The 16200-nt window shown below is 31.2% G+C and overlaps 1 protein-coding gene across 5 annotated transcripts in view; it reads right to left on the reverse strand.

The window, feature by feature from the left end:
- The window catches only part of LOC144837257 (prominin-1-A-like), a 34817-nt gene that overhangs the window by 3101 nt on the left and 15516 nt on the right, over window positions 1-16200 (reverse strand). For 3 of the 5 annotated variants that reach the window (XM_078692296.1, XM_078692295.1, XM_078692297.1), the window contains exons 5-22: window positions 15820-15943; window positions 15566-15629; window positions 15362-15457; window positions 14633-14823; window positions 14086-14157; window positions 13841-13981; window positions 12918-13015; window positions 12335-12484; window positions 11544-11667; window positions 11104-11286; window positions 10342-10503; window positions 9393-9461; window positions 8871-8957; window positions 8168-8374; window positions 7375-7464; window positions 6744-6927; window positions 4589-4678; window positions 3021-3086 (exon numbers count right to left, since the gene is read on the reverse strand). In XM_078692296.1, the coding sequence (XP_078548422.1) occupies window positions 3021-3086; window positions 4589-4678; window positions 6744-6927; window positions 7375-7464; window positions 8168-8374; window positions 8871-8957; window positions 9393-9461; window positions 10342-10503; window positions 11104-11286; window positions 11544-11667; window positions 12335-12484; window positions 12918-13015; window positions 13841-13981; window positions 14086-14157; window positions 14633-14823; window positions 15362-15457; window positions 15566-15629; window positions 15820-15943 (2198 nt within the window). The remainder of the gene's footprint in view (window positions 1-3020; window positions 3087-4588; window positions 4679-6743; window positions 6928-7374; window positions 7465-8167; window positions 8375-8870; window positions 8958-9392; window positions 9462-10341; window positions 10504-11103; window positions 11287-11543; window positions 11668-12334; window positions 12485-12917; window positions 13016-13840; window positions 13982-14085; window positions 14158-14632; window positions 14824-15361; window positions 15458-15565; window positions 15630-15819; window positions 15944-16200) is intronic. The other 2 variants (XM_078692300.1, XM_078692298.1) reach the window with 1 other exon arrangement.

Below are 16200 nucleotides of genomic sequence, written 5' to 3' on the forward strand. Positions count from 1 at the left end.
GTCACTATCATCACCATAGCAAACGGGTCACTATCATCCCCATAGCAAACAGGTCACTATCATCACCATGGCAAACAGGTCACTATCATCACCATGGCAAACAGGTCACTATCATCACCATGGCAAACAGGTCACTATCATCACCATAGCAAACGGGTCACTATCATCCCCATAGCAAACAGGTCACTATCATCACCATGGCAAACAGGTCACTATCATCACCATGGCAAACGGGTCACTATCATCCCCATAGCAAACAGGTCACTATCATCACCATGGCAAACAGGTCACTATCATCCCCATAGCAAACAGGTCACTATCATCACCATGGCAAACAGGTCACTATCATCACCATGGCAAACAGGCCACTATCATCACCATGGCAAACAGGTCACTATCATCGCCATAGAAAACAGATCACTATTATCACCATGACAAACAGGTCACTATCATCACCATGGCAAACAGGTCACTATCTCCATAATAAACAGGCTACTATCATCACCATGACAAACGGATCACTATCATCACCATGGCAAACAGGTTACTATCAACAATTCATAGTACTTCCTGCATATGACAGAGTATACCTGAAGTCCCCGGGGACCTGGGTAAAACATTTGGGGAAAATGATTCATTTTCCAAAATAAAAACATATCTCATTTAAGAGTATTATCTAGGCTATTTACTCATATTTCCCCAAAACACTTTGCTCTATTGCTTTAAGTGATACAGGGATCACATTATAGTACCAATATCATATCAAGGTAAACATGTGGAATTATTTTCTCATGTTGGTCTATTAACAAACTTATATACTTATATATCTATTTATATAGCATGTTTAAAAATACCCTTAAATGAATTAGTCATAATCAACTTTTTACATGATTACCACTATTATATTATGTTATATAAAATCATGTATTAATAGCATTTTGACTGTTTTTAAATTAGTAGATATATTTCACTCAAGATTTATAAAATAATTTCATTTTTTGTATCAATATTTTGTACTTTGCTTTAATATTAAAATGCAAGAACTTTTAAATTGTTTTAAATTTAAAAATAATAAATATTATAAATATATACAAATAATTAATTTTAATTAGCAATTTTTCTCACAAAAACTGGATGCAGCTATTTTATATTAGTATATTAAATAGTTCATTAAATACAATTGAATGAAAAGATCATGGTTTTTAAATTTAAATAGTAATACTAAAATTAAGAAAGACATCTTACTAAGATTAAGCACCAGTTTAAAATAATTATTATATTCATAAATATGGTATTTTAAGCATTTATAATAAAAGCATACTTTACATAGCACACTAAGAATGGACTAAAAAAGGTCATTCAGGTCAAGTAACTTTAACCAGTTGTTTCCTCTGTAGGTAGATGATGCAGAAATCCTGAATTATTCATTGTATGTGTTGCCCATATATGGACAGATGATGTTATATCATTACCATATTTGGGTATATCACCACTGTATTTGGGCACATCAAACTTTTTTTGTCAAACTAGTTTGATAGTGTAGACAGAACTGTACTGTGTAGAAGTTCTGTACTGAACTCTCTAAATAACTTCTCTCTCCTTTGTGAAAAAAAAATCAAAACAGACGTTCTGGGGTTTGAACCATGTAAACCAGGGCCATAGCCACGACAAACAATATGGTGCAGTGGTCGCAAGAAAAGGGAACAATCTACTGGTGGTCTACGGTCCTGTAAATGACATGAAAAGCACACAGAATGTGTCGTTCAGACTGACAGATTACTCAATGAAGATCGTTTTTAGTCAGGTCAATTCCTAGGTCACGTATCATGCATATTCAATAACATAGCTAATGAATAATTCATGTTATTTGCATCGCTTACCTACACAAAAAAAATAGGCGTGCTACTCCCTAATCTATTATTCAAAATAATTAAATTTCAATAATGTAATCATAATTACAGTCAATATTATTTTTTACACAAGTTAATTTAGAAAATGTAGAATACATATGGTATAAATAAAATCTAATTACAAAATACTAAAAAAATATCAAATACAAGCACACAAATCTTAGACAAAATTTAAAGCTTTGAAATAAATATTACATTTGTTTTGTTTTTTAATATTACTACACAGTTGGATAAAATCTGATTATTTTTACATGAAAGTAAAAAAGTGAAAGTTGTGGACATTAAGTTAGTTAATCCTCTTTCATCCTCTACATTAAGTATTGGTCCAAGAAAAATGAAATCTTAATTACAAAACTACATTAAGTTGTAAATTGCTAATATTGGACATAACTGAATCTAAAGAAATTGGAAAGAATGGGATGTATAGGCAGGTCCCTGGTAAAGGGACGAATAAATTCATAGAAGTGAAGGAAGCTGGTTGGAACTTTTTTTGAGTCGCAAAAGAATTCTAGTTTATAAGAACTCGATGTATATAGTCTCAACAATAAATTACAAAAAAAGTATATTAAGAAAGAAAGTAAATCAGAAATAAAAGATTTAGTTGATAATAGATTGTATATAATTTTCGGTATTAAATATGCAAATGATAATTAATTTGTTAATTAATGTTATTTATAATATTTCTCTTTGATACATAGTAATAAGAAACGAAAAATAATGTTAGCAAGGTTGAGCAAATTTTAGCTTAGCTTAAAGAGTCTTGTGATAAGGTTGAGCAAATTTTATCTCAACTTAAGGAGTCTTGTGATAAGGTTGAGTAAATTTTAGCTCAACTTAAGGAGTCATGTGATAAGGTTGAGTATAGTTTAGTTCAACTTAAGGAGTCTTGTGATAAGGTTTAGTAAATTTTAGCTTAGCTTAAGGAGTCTTGTGATAAGGTTGAGCAAATTTTAGCTCAACTTAAGGAGTCTTGTGATAAAGTTGAGTAAATTTTAGCTCAGCTTAAAAAGTCTTGCATACAACCGCGAAGAATATGACAAACGAAGAAATAGATGATGTATATAAGATGCTAGAAGTAGTCGGTGTGAGGAGTGATGTTATAATGCTCACCGTAATTGTAGGCAGGTGGAGGCACTCCTGCTCCTCCTAGATCATTGTATCCAAGGATCGGTGAATCTGAAACAAATCAAAGAATTTTTTAAATCCATATACGATGCAAAATGGTTCATAAAACACTCGCTATTTGGTTTAATAAGCGGAGGTCCAAGAGCCCATTGCCATCTCTCTACAAACTAAAGCTCTGTCTACACTATCAAACTTTATGTGGCAAAAAATGTGATGTGCCCATATAATATAGACATGATGATGTCATATCACTACCATATTTGGGCATATCACTACCATATTTGGGCACATCCCTTTTTTTGACAAACTAGCTTGATAGTGTAGAAAGCGCTTAAGTTTTTTATTAGACTAAACCCTTAGAAAAAAAATTCAGAGGCGTAACCTTTGACCTCCGCTTATAAGATTGCTTGTGCTGATTGTAAACTTTCCTACTGACTCCTTTCTTGTTTGTTTTATTTGTAGTTTCACGTTTGTAAATATTCACCTGAATAAATAATTAATATTTTAAAATAAATTCTGAAATTAATCTACAAACTAAATTAATAAAATTATTAAAAAAAAATAATCGTATAAAGCTAATGTTGTGTTGATGCGTTTGTTTACAGTATTTAGTTTTAGTACGATCAATGCCTGCATCCACAAGTTTATCATTAGAAGATTCACAAATCGTAATTCTGAAGTGCTTTCATGCAACTATCAGTGTATAGTAATAAATAAAAAGGTTCAATAACTAATTTACTAAAGTAAAATTACACAATTATATAAGATTTGTAGAATAAGTTAAGTTAATAAATAAAGTAAATAAATAATGTACATGGAAACATTGAGATTTATTTATTAAACTAAATTAATGATAACATTTGTGCCAAATTTGGTAATTTTGTCATAAAAATATTGACATCCTTATGTTCCATGTCTATAATCGTAATCTATCGGAATTAATTTTTCTTACTACATTGCTGCATGCAGCTTAAGACTGTGCTTAACTTGAACTGGAAACATACTAAACTAATGCCATCAATACAGCTTAATTATTACATAAGTACATACAAGAGATTAACATAAAAAGTATATTAGAAAACCAACACCACAAAATAAGCAAGTGTGCTGTTGAAGAATGACATTTCATGATTTCAACTCAATATATCGGGTGTCAAAGGTCACACACTATGATTTGATACTACTGTATACAGCGCAATATAAATATGACGGTTAGAAACGTTTATATAAAACTCTGTCCATACTATCAAACTAGTTTTACAAAAAAAGTGTGATGTGCCCAAATATGATATCAACGTGTCCGTATATGGGCACATCACATTTTTCTGTCACATAAAGTTTGATAGTGGAGACCAGGGAGATGTAAATCTCCCAGTGTAGACAGAGCTTTTTTTCAGAGCATTATTATATTACAAATTATTACTACGGTAATTTTAAATGGTTGCTAAAATGGTATTCGTACCATGTAACCACGGTAACAACGATGGTGTAGTTGAAATCATGAAAGAGTCATTAAAAAAACTAAGTAAAGGTGAAAGTGCATTGGACTGTACCATGTCTGTAATGGGGGTTGGCGTAGGGTGTAACATCCTTGTTAGTTGCCCCGCGTCGACTGTTCTCCATCAGTTGTATGCTATCAGCCCCTGAAATCATACACCGCACAGAAGTAGAGTAAATAGCGCCATCACCAAGAAAAGAATTCTTATAATTAGGGTTATTATTGAAGAATGAATGTTATGTTATGAAGAATGTAATAAACACAAGAAAGACAGTAAAGTTATGGTAAAATAGATAAAATAGTAATATACAGCAAGAATAAAGAATAGTAATTATATTTTTATTTAATATTAGATTTAATTAATAACATAAGCAAGTCAACAAGGTCAGATTGGGGTCAACAAGGTCGGAGTGGGGTCAATTGACCTCAATTGACAGTAGGATAATACTCACATCTATATAAGGAAATTAACAAACAATCATTAAGGTAATTCTGGTCTTCAAAAGACCACATTTTGAAAGAGGTATTATGATGCAATGAAGATTCTATTACTGAACTCTTATTAGAAAATTATCTGCATAAATGGTGTTCTAAATCATTAGACAAATAATCATAACAAATAATTTATCAAATTAAAAATGAATGGAAATGTTTAAATAACACACAAATAATAAAATAAATATAATCATTTTTGGTTGTTAATCAAATTCATATTTATGCAAAAAGCAAGCTAGTAGGTTCATATTAGTAATTGATCAAATTCATTTTGTTGTTGTCAAATAAAGGAATATTAAAAATGTTGCGGTGACAAGAGCAATATTCAGACCCAAGTCATGTGCATTGTGCAATGAAGACCATGTGATGCAAACAGGCCAATCACATTTACTATAATTATATTTGCTAGATCTTTTAGACTCTCTCAAAATCACATTCTGCATCTGCCAATCAAAGTGTGACACATACAATCAACTCTGTCTACACTATCAAATTTATGAGACAAAAAAATGTAATGTGCCCATATATGGACATGATGATGTCATATTACCATATTACCATATTTGTGCACATCACATTTTTTGTCGAACTAGTTTAATAGTGTAGACAGAACTTAACATTTATTAATGTAAATAATTTGAAATACTCACCTTTAAGCATTTAATTTGAGTTTTTAGTAAAATTTATTATTGTTAGTTTAACATGCCAAAATGCAAACAAAATTCAAATGGTGTTGAGATTTTATGAGAATAGTCGGCAAGATCAGCAAAACATTCATTTAAAAATGAACTCTGAAGGCAAACACAATCACACTAAAATCACGATCACACTTAAATCACAATCACAAAACAAAAACATCACAAACAATAATTCAAAATATTCACCTTAATAACGAGGGTGTGTTAGAGGGACTGGATGGAATGAGAGAAAATGGAACCGTGAGTTATGCATCATTGCAGCAACAACAAAAAACATCAAAATAATAAGAAAACTACAGTAAGACAGATAGATATCTCCCAGGTTTAAAATATATATTAATTACTTACAATGGAAATCAAATTGTATGGTATCTAAAGCTCTGTCTACACTATTAAACATTATGTGACCACAAAAAAAACTAATGTGCCCATATATGGACATGATGATGTCATATCACTACCATATTTGGGTATATCACTAAAATTTTTGGGCACATCACACTTTTTTTGTCAAACTAGATTGATAGTGTGGACAGAGCTTAAGGACCTCTTTCTGCTGAGAAATTCCATTTTTTAGAGCTCAGCAGAAACAGGCACTAAGACAATTTTGAAATAGTGCTGTGCAGTGTGTTTGTCAGTAACAGCCTTTCTATACTATATCTGAAGTTTGACTGTGATATTTGTAGAAAAAAAACCACCTATCCAAATCTTGATTTTTTTTATTTTTAATGTTTCTGGGGACAATAAATCTTTAAAAAAAATGCTATTTATAAAATAAACCATTTTAACCCATTCAAAATGAAACAACAATTAACGTTGCTAAAGCTTGGTTCTCGTAAGTAATTTGACCAATGACAAGCGATGGATTATCTGAACTGTCGCTTGTCATTGGTCAATTTGCTTGGATTGCACTTACGACCTTGTGTTGCGTGGGAATCAAGTTTAAGGCGAGCATGAGAGCATGTGATATTAGCTTAGCAATATTAGTAAACAATAAAGACATCTTTTAATATTTACCCATTTCATCCTCTTCTGGTGTTTCTGCATCTCTATTTTTCTTATTTTTTTTCTTTTTCTTTGGTTTTGGAACTTCAATATATTCATCGTCCATAATGCGGTAATATTTTGCAAGTTTTACAGCAAAAATTATGCTTGGTATAAAAAAGAAAATGCTCCACCCTAATGTGAACCATATTGTGTTCTAAAATGAAAAATTAATTAATTAATGAAAATTATTGTTACTGTATTTTCAAAGGTCCATGTATTTTTAATATTTTCTGGTTGTTAAAAAATAACATGGCAGAGAACAGTGGAAAAGAGAATAGCTAGGACGGAGGTCATGGAACAAAGCAAAACAAATCACTGCTGATAGAACCAACTGGAAAATTGCCACTGTAGCCTTATGGGCTACGAGGCCCGAAGAGGTTAGGTAAGGTAGGCAAAAAACTGATTTCAAATATTTTATAAAGCACAAAAATACTTTTAGAACTTGTATTTATTTACTTAACTTTGTTTCACAAGGGTAGCTCTAACAGCTGTACTACAACAGTACAGCTGACTTGAAGAGGCCCTCTTAAAAACAATACAAAAATATATATACATGTATATCTATGATGGTACAACATATTTCTGTGACAGTTAAACTCACCATTGCATCAATATTAAAATCACAAACTGTGTCAACAAATAAATTATACAAGCTGCTAATTGACCCACAAGGTGCCAAATCATCCTCAACCTGAAACAGAGAAGTGCATATTCTATATTATATAATACCTAAATAAGTTCCTGTCATTTGATTGGACGATTATGGGTCACATGGTGTGCAATAGTACTATCAAGTATTGTCCTTTACTATAATTGAACTTTCCTTTCCTTTGATGTTAAGTCAGTATTTTAAACATTTTTTTTGTGTGTATTAAACACTGTATATCATAAAGAGGCTTCATTGTAAATCTTAGTTCCCACTAGAGGCGCAACGCAAGGACATAGATCCAACAAGCGAGCTGACCAATGAAAAGCAACAGATTGAAATAGTCATTGCTTGTTATTGGTGAAACCATATACATTGCGCTTTAAGTCCTTGTGGGAACCAAGCTTAAGAAAGCGTTCAATTTGCAACAATCTATGACTTAAGTACATTGTGTCTTTGCTGGTTGTCTGTACTTAGAAGCTAATAAAATGTGTCAATGAATCTAGTAAAGAATTGAAACGCGCCATAATGTACCTGTATGTAACTACTTCCAGTAAATCTATCATTTTTTTATTGTTATTTTATTCCATTTTAATTATTTTAATATTTTGCTTTAATAGTAATTAAGGTCTGTTCTACTTTTTATTTTTCTGTATACATTTTGTTTTGTTTTGTATTTGTAACGGCCTTACTGAAAGTGTCCATGAATAAATAAAGCTTATTATTAATAATAATATCATAGCATTACCTCCTGAGTTAAGTGATCAACATAACTCTCAGCATATGCAATAAGACGGTCTGTGTAATTACTTGTGCTGTCCTTTACAACTTGTTGCGTTGCATTTTCCTTTACCTTGGACTCAGTGTAAGTTGCTGCTTTGAGTGTCTTATTTCCAGTTAACTGTATTTCGATGATTTCTTCGTTCAATGTTTCAGCTTCTACTAACAATTCATTCTGAAAAAACAATAAAAAAATAAAAGTAACTTTTTACTTGATAGCCAACAACCACAACAATAACCCGGCAACCAATTTCAATTTGTAACTACCTAGGAAAAATCCATGTTAGGACCTAGTAACATCATTTTAATTAATTGTGCATATGCCAGGCGTGTGCTTCCTCACTACCTATTTTTCTATAGTTTCAGCAAATTCTAGGTCAAAGAACGACACTATGCGTTGGTCATCACAAATTGAAATCTCTCCGATATCAAAAGTACATTCTGAAAACCAGATTTTGCTTCAGTTTAAAAGTGTCCAGTTTTGGAAGAGTTTATGTGGCATGAACTAAATCCCGAGTCACACTTAGATACAACAATACATGCAATGCAATTAATATGACCAAGTGACAGTTTGGAACAGTGACATCCTTGTGTTACATTCTAGTGTCATTTATATTTACACTGTTTTGTAATGTTTTAAAGGATATAAAAATCAAAAGTTGTTTTTTTACCATCTTCGCCTCTATTGCTTTGGCTTGTTCATCAGCTTCAGAAACATCATGTGAAATACTGTATAATTGGTTACTTATTGCAGAATTCTGTGAAAAAATAAACACAGCTAATTTTATATTTCACAGACATAGAATAGCATGTCCCACGTAGTAATATCTATCCTTGGCAGAATGGTCACAGAGAATAAATGTATTTGTTCTTCTATAGCTAGTTTCAATCCTTCCCACTGTGAACATGCTATTGTTTTTAGCTTTCACCCCAGTCCCATCCTATTCCGCTTCTATTCCTGGACTTTCTGTATTCTCACTGCTGAGGACGATCAAAGCATATTGATTGAAACATTTAGAAACAGTTCTCTTCAGAACTAATATATCTTGTGTACCGCAAACTTTATATCAATATTTTATTTCGGATGCAAACCATCAAACAATGTATAACTATATTTTTATTACCGTTACTGCTTGTCTGTGTAACTCCACAAAATTGTAGCTTTAAGTAATATAAAATACAATTGTACTTACAACACTTTCTGCTGTTTCATTTAATGTTTTTGCGAAAGATTCCAAATCACTTGTTAAGTTCTTGTTAAGCTAAAGCAGATAAGATATTATCATAAAAATAAGATAAAATTTGTTTAGGTTTTTCTACAAGTGTTGCATTGAATGTTAATATATTGGGTTATGTTGTATAAAAAGTACATGCAAAACAGGCTAAGCACAAGTTAGAAATTTCAAAAGTACACTTTTTAAAAATATTGGGAAATTGTCTGTGAATGTGTGTTCATTTTTTTTTCAAACTTTCCTCAAAATAACTACTGTATTTCATAAACTAAAACCCATATGTTATAGCAAAAAAAAAAAAATAGGTATTGCAGTAACTGAAGTAGAACAATTTGACAAGATCCCATTAATTGAATTCCTAAAAATAAGTAGTGTATTTCAATGGAGGCAACATTATTATTGCATTGACTTTACTTACACTAGGACGATAACGATCAACAATAAATAGACAAATATGAATTTTTCATACATAAAACAAAAGAAATATAAAAACTTTTCATTCTATAACTATAGAATAACCATATATGCTTCCTTTGATGAAAATGATATTTTCACACCTCCAATCAAATGACTTCATGATTAGTAAGAGCAATAATATCGTGACAATGCAAAGATTTTATTGTTTTTATTTATCATGACGTCATTTGATTGGAATTTTAAAAATATTAATTTTATCAAAGATAGCATACATGATTATCCTATAGTTCTAGAACGAAAATCTTTCTAATTTCTTGTTTCTTGTTTTATGTAATAAAAATGCATGCTTATCTACTTATCAGTAGATCTACTTATCGTTGATCGTTATCGTCCTAGTGTAAATGAGCCTTAAGATTTTTTTTATGGATATATTATATGTCATCATGGTATTCCAAAATGAAAAGATGAATGAACGAATGAATGATCTACACACCAGTAGTTGATATTCAGTGATGTTGAATTCATTTAAACTTGAGTCATCAATAATTTTGGTGACTGAATCCTCAAGTTCTTCTGTGACAAGTTCAAAGTCACTGGTATCCAACTCAACCTCATCGATCAACTTGTCTGCTTCTTCTCTTAAATCATCCACTGCCTGTAAGTACATACATACAATACATACATTGAAAACTGGATTATCCTTTCTTTGTACAATTTATATAGTATACAGTATATACTGTGTATACTGTATACCATATGACATATGAAATATAGAAAATTATGCACTAACAACATATTTTTTTCTACAGGTCATAAATGGCATCATTTATTTCTAAATGGTTTGTTTGCAAGATATTGTCAACAGTTTTCACAAAATATTAAATAGTGCACCTTCTGTGACCCTGCATTTTGCCAATTATTTTCTCAGTTTCTGAGATTTTAAATCTAATATCAAGTTTAATACCCTACTAAAGCTCTGCTCTAAAAGTGCCCAAATATGGTAGTGATATGCTTAAATATGGTAGTGATATGATATCATCATGTCCATATATGGTCACATCACATTTTTTTGTCACATATAGTTTGATATATATTTTTTTTATATATTTGTATTTTACTGTTACCTGTTCTTAGTGTTGTATTGTTTTACGTTTCAAACCTGTAATTGGGGGGGGGGGGGGGGGGAATTATCGCTGTTGGTTTTGATTGAATAAAATAAAAATAAAAGATACAGAGCTTAAGAATAGCTTTTTACCTTGTAAACATCATTAAAATCAAACACATAATGAAGCTGGAATGCGTGGTAGGCACTTTGATTCATTTCACAACTTTCCAGCAAATCAGCAATGCTCACGTTATACGACTTATTGTTGTACAGAGTCTCTCCTACCCACGAGCCCTCACTACCATTAACTAAGAAACCAGGCTGGTCTATCGTCTGTGATAGAAAAACAACATTTACAATTGTAAATTTTGAATTATTAAAAAAAAACATAATTTTTTTCTGTTCTTTTTTATTATGAAAAATAAAAATAAATCTTTTTACACTATTTTATTTACTCTATAAATAGAATAATTAAAAGATGGTTGTAGCGTAACAAATGAAACATTAACATCTCATTCCATATATTCTTTTGGAAACACACAGTGTACCACAAAACTATAAATAATAAAAACAATGCAATGAATACTTACTTCTCTAAACAATTCCTTTGTTTGTAATGGATCACAAACCTGGTAACTAATACTGAAGATCAGAAAGAACACTGACACCACAAACATCAGGATCCAGAAAAATAAAAAGGACAAGAACACTCCACTGAAAATAACAATATATTTTGTTTAACTAAATCATTCAAGCCTTTAAAAAAATTGTTTAAAGATATGTTCTTGTAAACATATGTTCAAGTTCAATGTAAACATATTTTTTTTTCTTTCTTTCCTAAACTATTACAATAATATAAATTAATAAGGTAGGTAAGTATTGAATTTCAAATAATTCATTTTGATAAATATAAAATAAAAATATCATTACTCTTTTATTTTAAATTTCATAAAAATATTAATATATTTTATCTCTTTTCTCTTTTTTTTTTCTTTTTTTTTATTTATCAGCAAAAACTAAACCTAATAATACAACAAAATGTATGCATCCCTTTCCATAAACAAAAATAAACTAACATCATCGATCATCAAGTCAACCAATCACAAGCAACAGTTTGGACAATCCAGCTCGTCATGATATGTGAAATTAGTTGCAACTTGCTTACGTCCTTGTGTTGCGTGTGAAACAAAATTTAAGTGGAAATTTCTTCATGAATTTAACTTGATGGCAGAATGTTAATTTCAACTTTGGCTTACGAAAACTCTGGCTAATTCATCATTAGACGTTCTAGTCCTCTATTGGTTTATCCAGGTATGACAGGCTCACATTTTTCAACACAATATAATAATTATATTATATAATGTATAAACATTATACTTACAACATGAGTACATTACCACCAGCGTTAGAACATTTGGACCGATCCATTGGAGAACCACGTCTGTAAGTAAAGGTACCCATTGCCATGCCACCAATGTTGAACATTACTATCAACAGTATACTGCATGTTATACCAATAAAACCATATTTTCTGTCAAAGGAAAAAGATTTACAGTTTATGCAAATGTGTTTTAAGTACTCACACTAATTCTGTATTGCTCACAAAAGCATGATACAATTATCATGAATAGACAAGAGAGAGGGGAGTAAGACAAGTCAATATTGCCATCATCAATAGACAGCCACGCATATTTGCCATCAATTGCCAAATACAGTAGAACCCCTATTAAGGGGACACATTGGGGCCTCTTAATTCATTAATAGGGATTAGATGTAATGATAAAACATATTCTACTTGTTCACATCATAATAAATAAATTAATAGGGGTGTCCCCTGAATAAGGGTTTAACAAAGTAAACTTTCCCAAAATCAGACTTTTCTAACCATTAAAAACACATTCAGCATACCAGACTTCCCAAATGTATTAGCTCAGCCCAAGGTGTCCAGTTAAGATTTTACTTACACATAATCAACATATTCATCCATCTCTTCTATACTAATGTCTCCATCAGCATCATCTTTTTTTTCTGGTATCTTATTATCTTCCACAAATTCTGAAACCTAAGACAACAAGAACATATAGTTAAAGACACTAGACCTGCAATTTTGATGTTTTGTAAAAATAATATATAACTTTAAAAACATTAAACCAGGTCATTTCTTGTCTTAAATGTGCGTTCTAAGGTTAATTATGATAAAAATAGAAAAACAATGTAGCTAAGTAGCTCGCATCGAAAGTTCTCATGTAGACGTTTCTAGGTCTAGCTTAGTTGGGCTTAGTATTGTAGGCCTAGCTGGTAAAGAACGGTAATTTTAAAACATAGTATGTTAGCTATAGGCCTAGCCTGCGATTGTCACGTTGCTGAATTAATTGTCTTCCCTTTTTTGACAGAATCCATTAATACAAATTGAGCAAGACCTGGTATTTTAACTGAGTTACGGTTCTTTTATTTGTTTACACTTTCACGTGATCGGTCAAAGCCTAACCCTAACCCTCGGTCAAAGTGGGTGCATCACATCACAATATGAAAATATCCGCGCGCGATGCATGTTGGGATTTACAGCGGGCCGCTAAAATTATTAGAAACGACTTAATTTTTACATTTTAACAAAACATTGTCAGGTCCATATGGTATTTATTTTTTCAGAAAATGTAGTGTGTGACCTTAAATTAGGTAAAAAACGTAGGTCTAGAGTCTTTAAATAATATAATAGGGATTTATCACTGAAAAGTAACCAAAGACTGAAGAACAGAAGAGTCAGCCCCTTTGCAGCTTTTAACAATTGTCTCTCATTCTCTTTTGTCCCCTATAGTTTTTTTAATATAAATATGTTGTGAAAAACTGCAGTCTTTAACTGCAATCTTTAACTGTAAATAGTTTATACCTCTTTGTTGACATCTTCAACTTCCTCAATACCTTCTGCAAGAGTATCGTTGATATTATCAAGCTCTTTGTAAAATTCATCCACTTGGTCCTTGGTTGAGTTATTTATCTCCTCTGGAATAGAGTCTATAGTATCTCTGGCCTAAAATAACAACACATTCACAATCAGTAGCTGCAGTGTTATGAGGCAAATGAAATAATATTGAATATTACAACAAAATAAATACTATAAAATGTTGTATATACCTCCTGTTCATATTTCTCAGCTTCCTCTAAGACTTTTGTAACATTTTCTATTTCATTATTTAGATCCGGTAGCTGAAGAAATAAAAAAAAAAAACAATATAATAAGCACTGTAAGATTGTAATATTAGCAGATAATTGGCTGCGATGTGATTGTGTCTAAAAATACATTTTTACGCAAAAAATGTGCCGTCCTAATCTAACTGAAGGACTAAGAATTAGTAGCCTCATCTCAAATGATACGAGTGATCATTTCTAAAAATCAAGACAAAAAGGGGGTAAAAACAGAGGCCAAAAACATACAAAAAATGAATGTGAATAAATCACATAATTATTTATTAATTGTTAATACAGTTAACTCTCCCAATACCGGACACTTTTGGGCTGGCCTAATATGTCAGGTTTTCCGGAAAGTCTGGTATTGGGAATGTGTTTCTAATGGTAAAAAGGAATTTGGGACCTTTTGCTCCCCAAGAAATGTCTGGGAGGGTTTTTCTGGTTTTTAGAGAGTCCGGTATTGGGAGTCCATTGTAATAATACACTAAAGTACCTGTGAGAGGTTAGTGTTAAGCTCTAAGAGTGTTGGATCAATTTGATCACATGAAGATCCACACGTAACCTTGACTTGATTCAAAGCAGTTTGTATATCTTTCAAGTCGTTGCTCAATTCGACAGATTCCGTACTAATGTCGGTCTGAAGCGTTTCCATTGTGTTCAGTGTAATCAACGAAGCATTGATTGCTGCAAGATCAGAAAAATGTAATTTATTTACGAATTTAATAACATTTCAAATCAATTTTGATCAAGAAAAGCCTACAAAATGAAAAGTAGTGAAAAAAACAACACAATACAAAATATACAATGACAATTCTAAAGCTTTATCTAAGTGTGATGTGCCCAAATATGGTAGTGATATGAAATGATCGTGTCCATATATATATATATCCACATCACATTTTTTTTATAGTGTAGACATAGCTTTAAAAACTCCTGAGTAAAACATTAAAATAATATAATATTAATATGTTTGTTATTGAGGGATCTCCTTTAAATATTGTTTTTATTGGAATCACAGATAATCATTATGTTTAATACATTTTAATTGTTTGTTCACAACTTTACGATACTGATTATTTAAGTTGATAGGTACTCTACTCAGGTTTTCTGGTATTGAGAGTGTATATCAGCTTTTCTGCTATTCCCGACCTGATATTATATTATAATTAAAGAAAACAAATGGTAGTCGACATGAAAAAACAAAGTACATTGAAATACTGACCATCAATAAATTCTTCATAACTGTTATATAGATCTGATAAACCGCACTGCTCTTCTAAATATGGTTCTGTTGACTTGTATATCTGATTTCCCCTATCTGCAAAATTAAGTTTTATGAAATGAAAACATATATTTGAAAACATCAACCGACCTAAATCCGCACCTGATCACCAATTTATTAAAATTATTTTTGATAATCACTTACCATCTATCTGTTGCCGCATCTCTTTATCAAAAACTTGGTATTCCTCAAAAATTTCATTTAATTGCTGAAATTAAGCAAAATTATATATAAAAATGATGTTGTGAAAGTTTAATATTCCCAACAAAGTTGATAATAATGTGCAATGTGGCTATACGCTTTCATGATGTGCCACGCAACTATGTGGCTATTGAGTCTAACAGTCATTCTGTGCATACCTCGTATATTGATGAAATGTTTATTTGAATTAAGCTTACTTTTGTGACTGTACTTGAGTATGCTCCAACTTCATTCAGCGTCAAATCATACGTTTCTTTTGTTCTATCCCATGACGTAGTAGTAAGGAAATCATTCCCAGTGTTGCTATAAGCCATTCCAAACCTTTAAATAAATAACAATATAATTTGTATTATATAACACCTATTAAATAAATTCTTGTCATTTCATTGGACGATTGTTGGTCACATGGTGAAATCCAATAGCTCTGCCTGTTGTTTTTTTCAAATGGCACTCGATCGGAACTGGCATTTCTCAAGAGCATTATGTACTAATTTACACCAAAAAAGCACTTAAATTAGTTTCAGATCGTTTGTATGATTTTGATTAATTAATGAGAACAATTATACAAGACGTGGAAG

The sequence above is a fragment of the Antedon bifida genome, chromosome 3 (genome assembly GCF_963402885.1).
Source record: "Antedon bifida chromosome 3, ecAntBifi1.1, whole genome shotgun sequence".
Lineage (NCBI taxonomy): Eukaryota > Metazoa > Echinodermata > Crinoidea > Comatulida > Antedonidae > Antedon > Antedon bifida.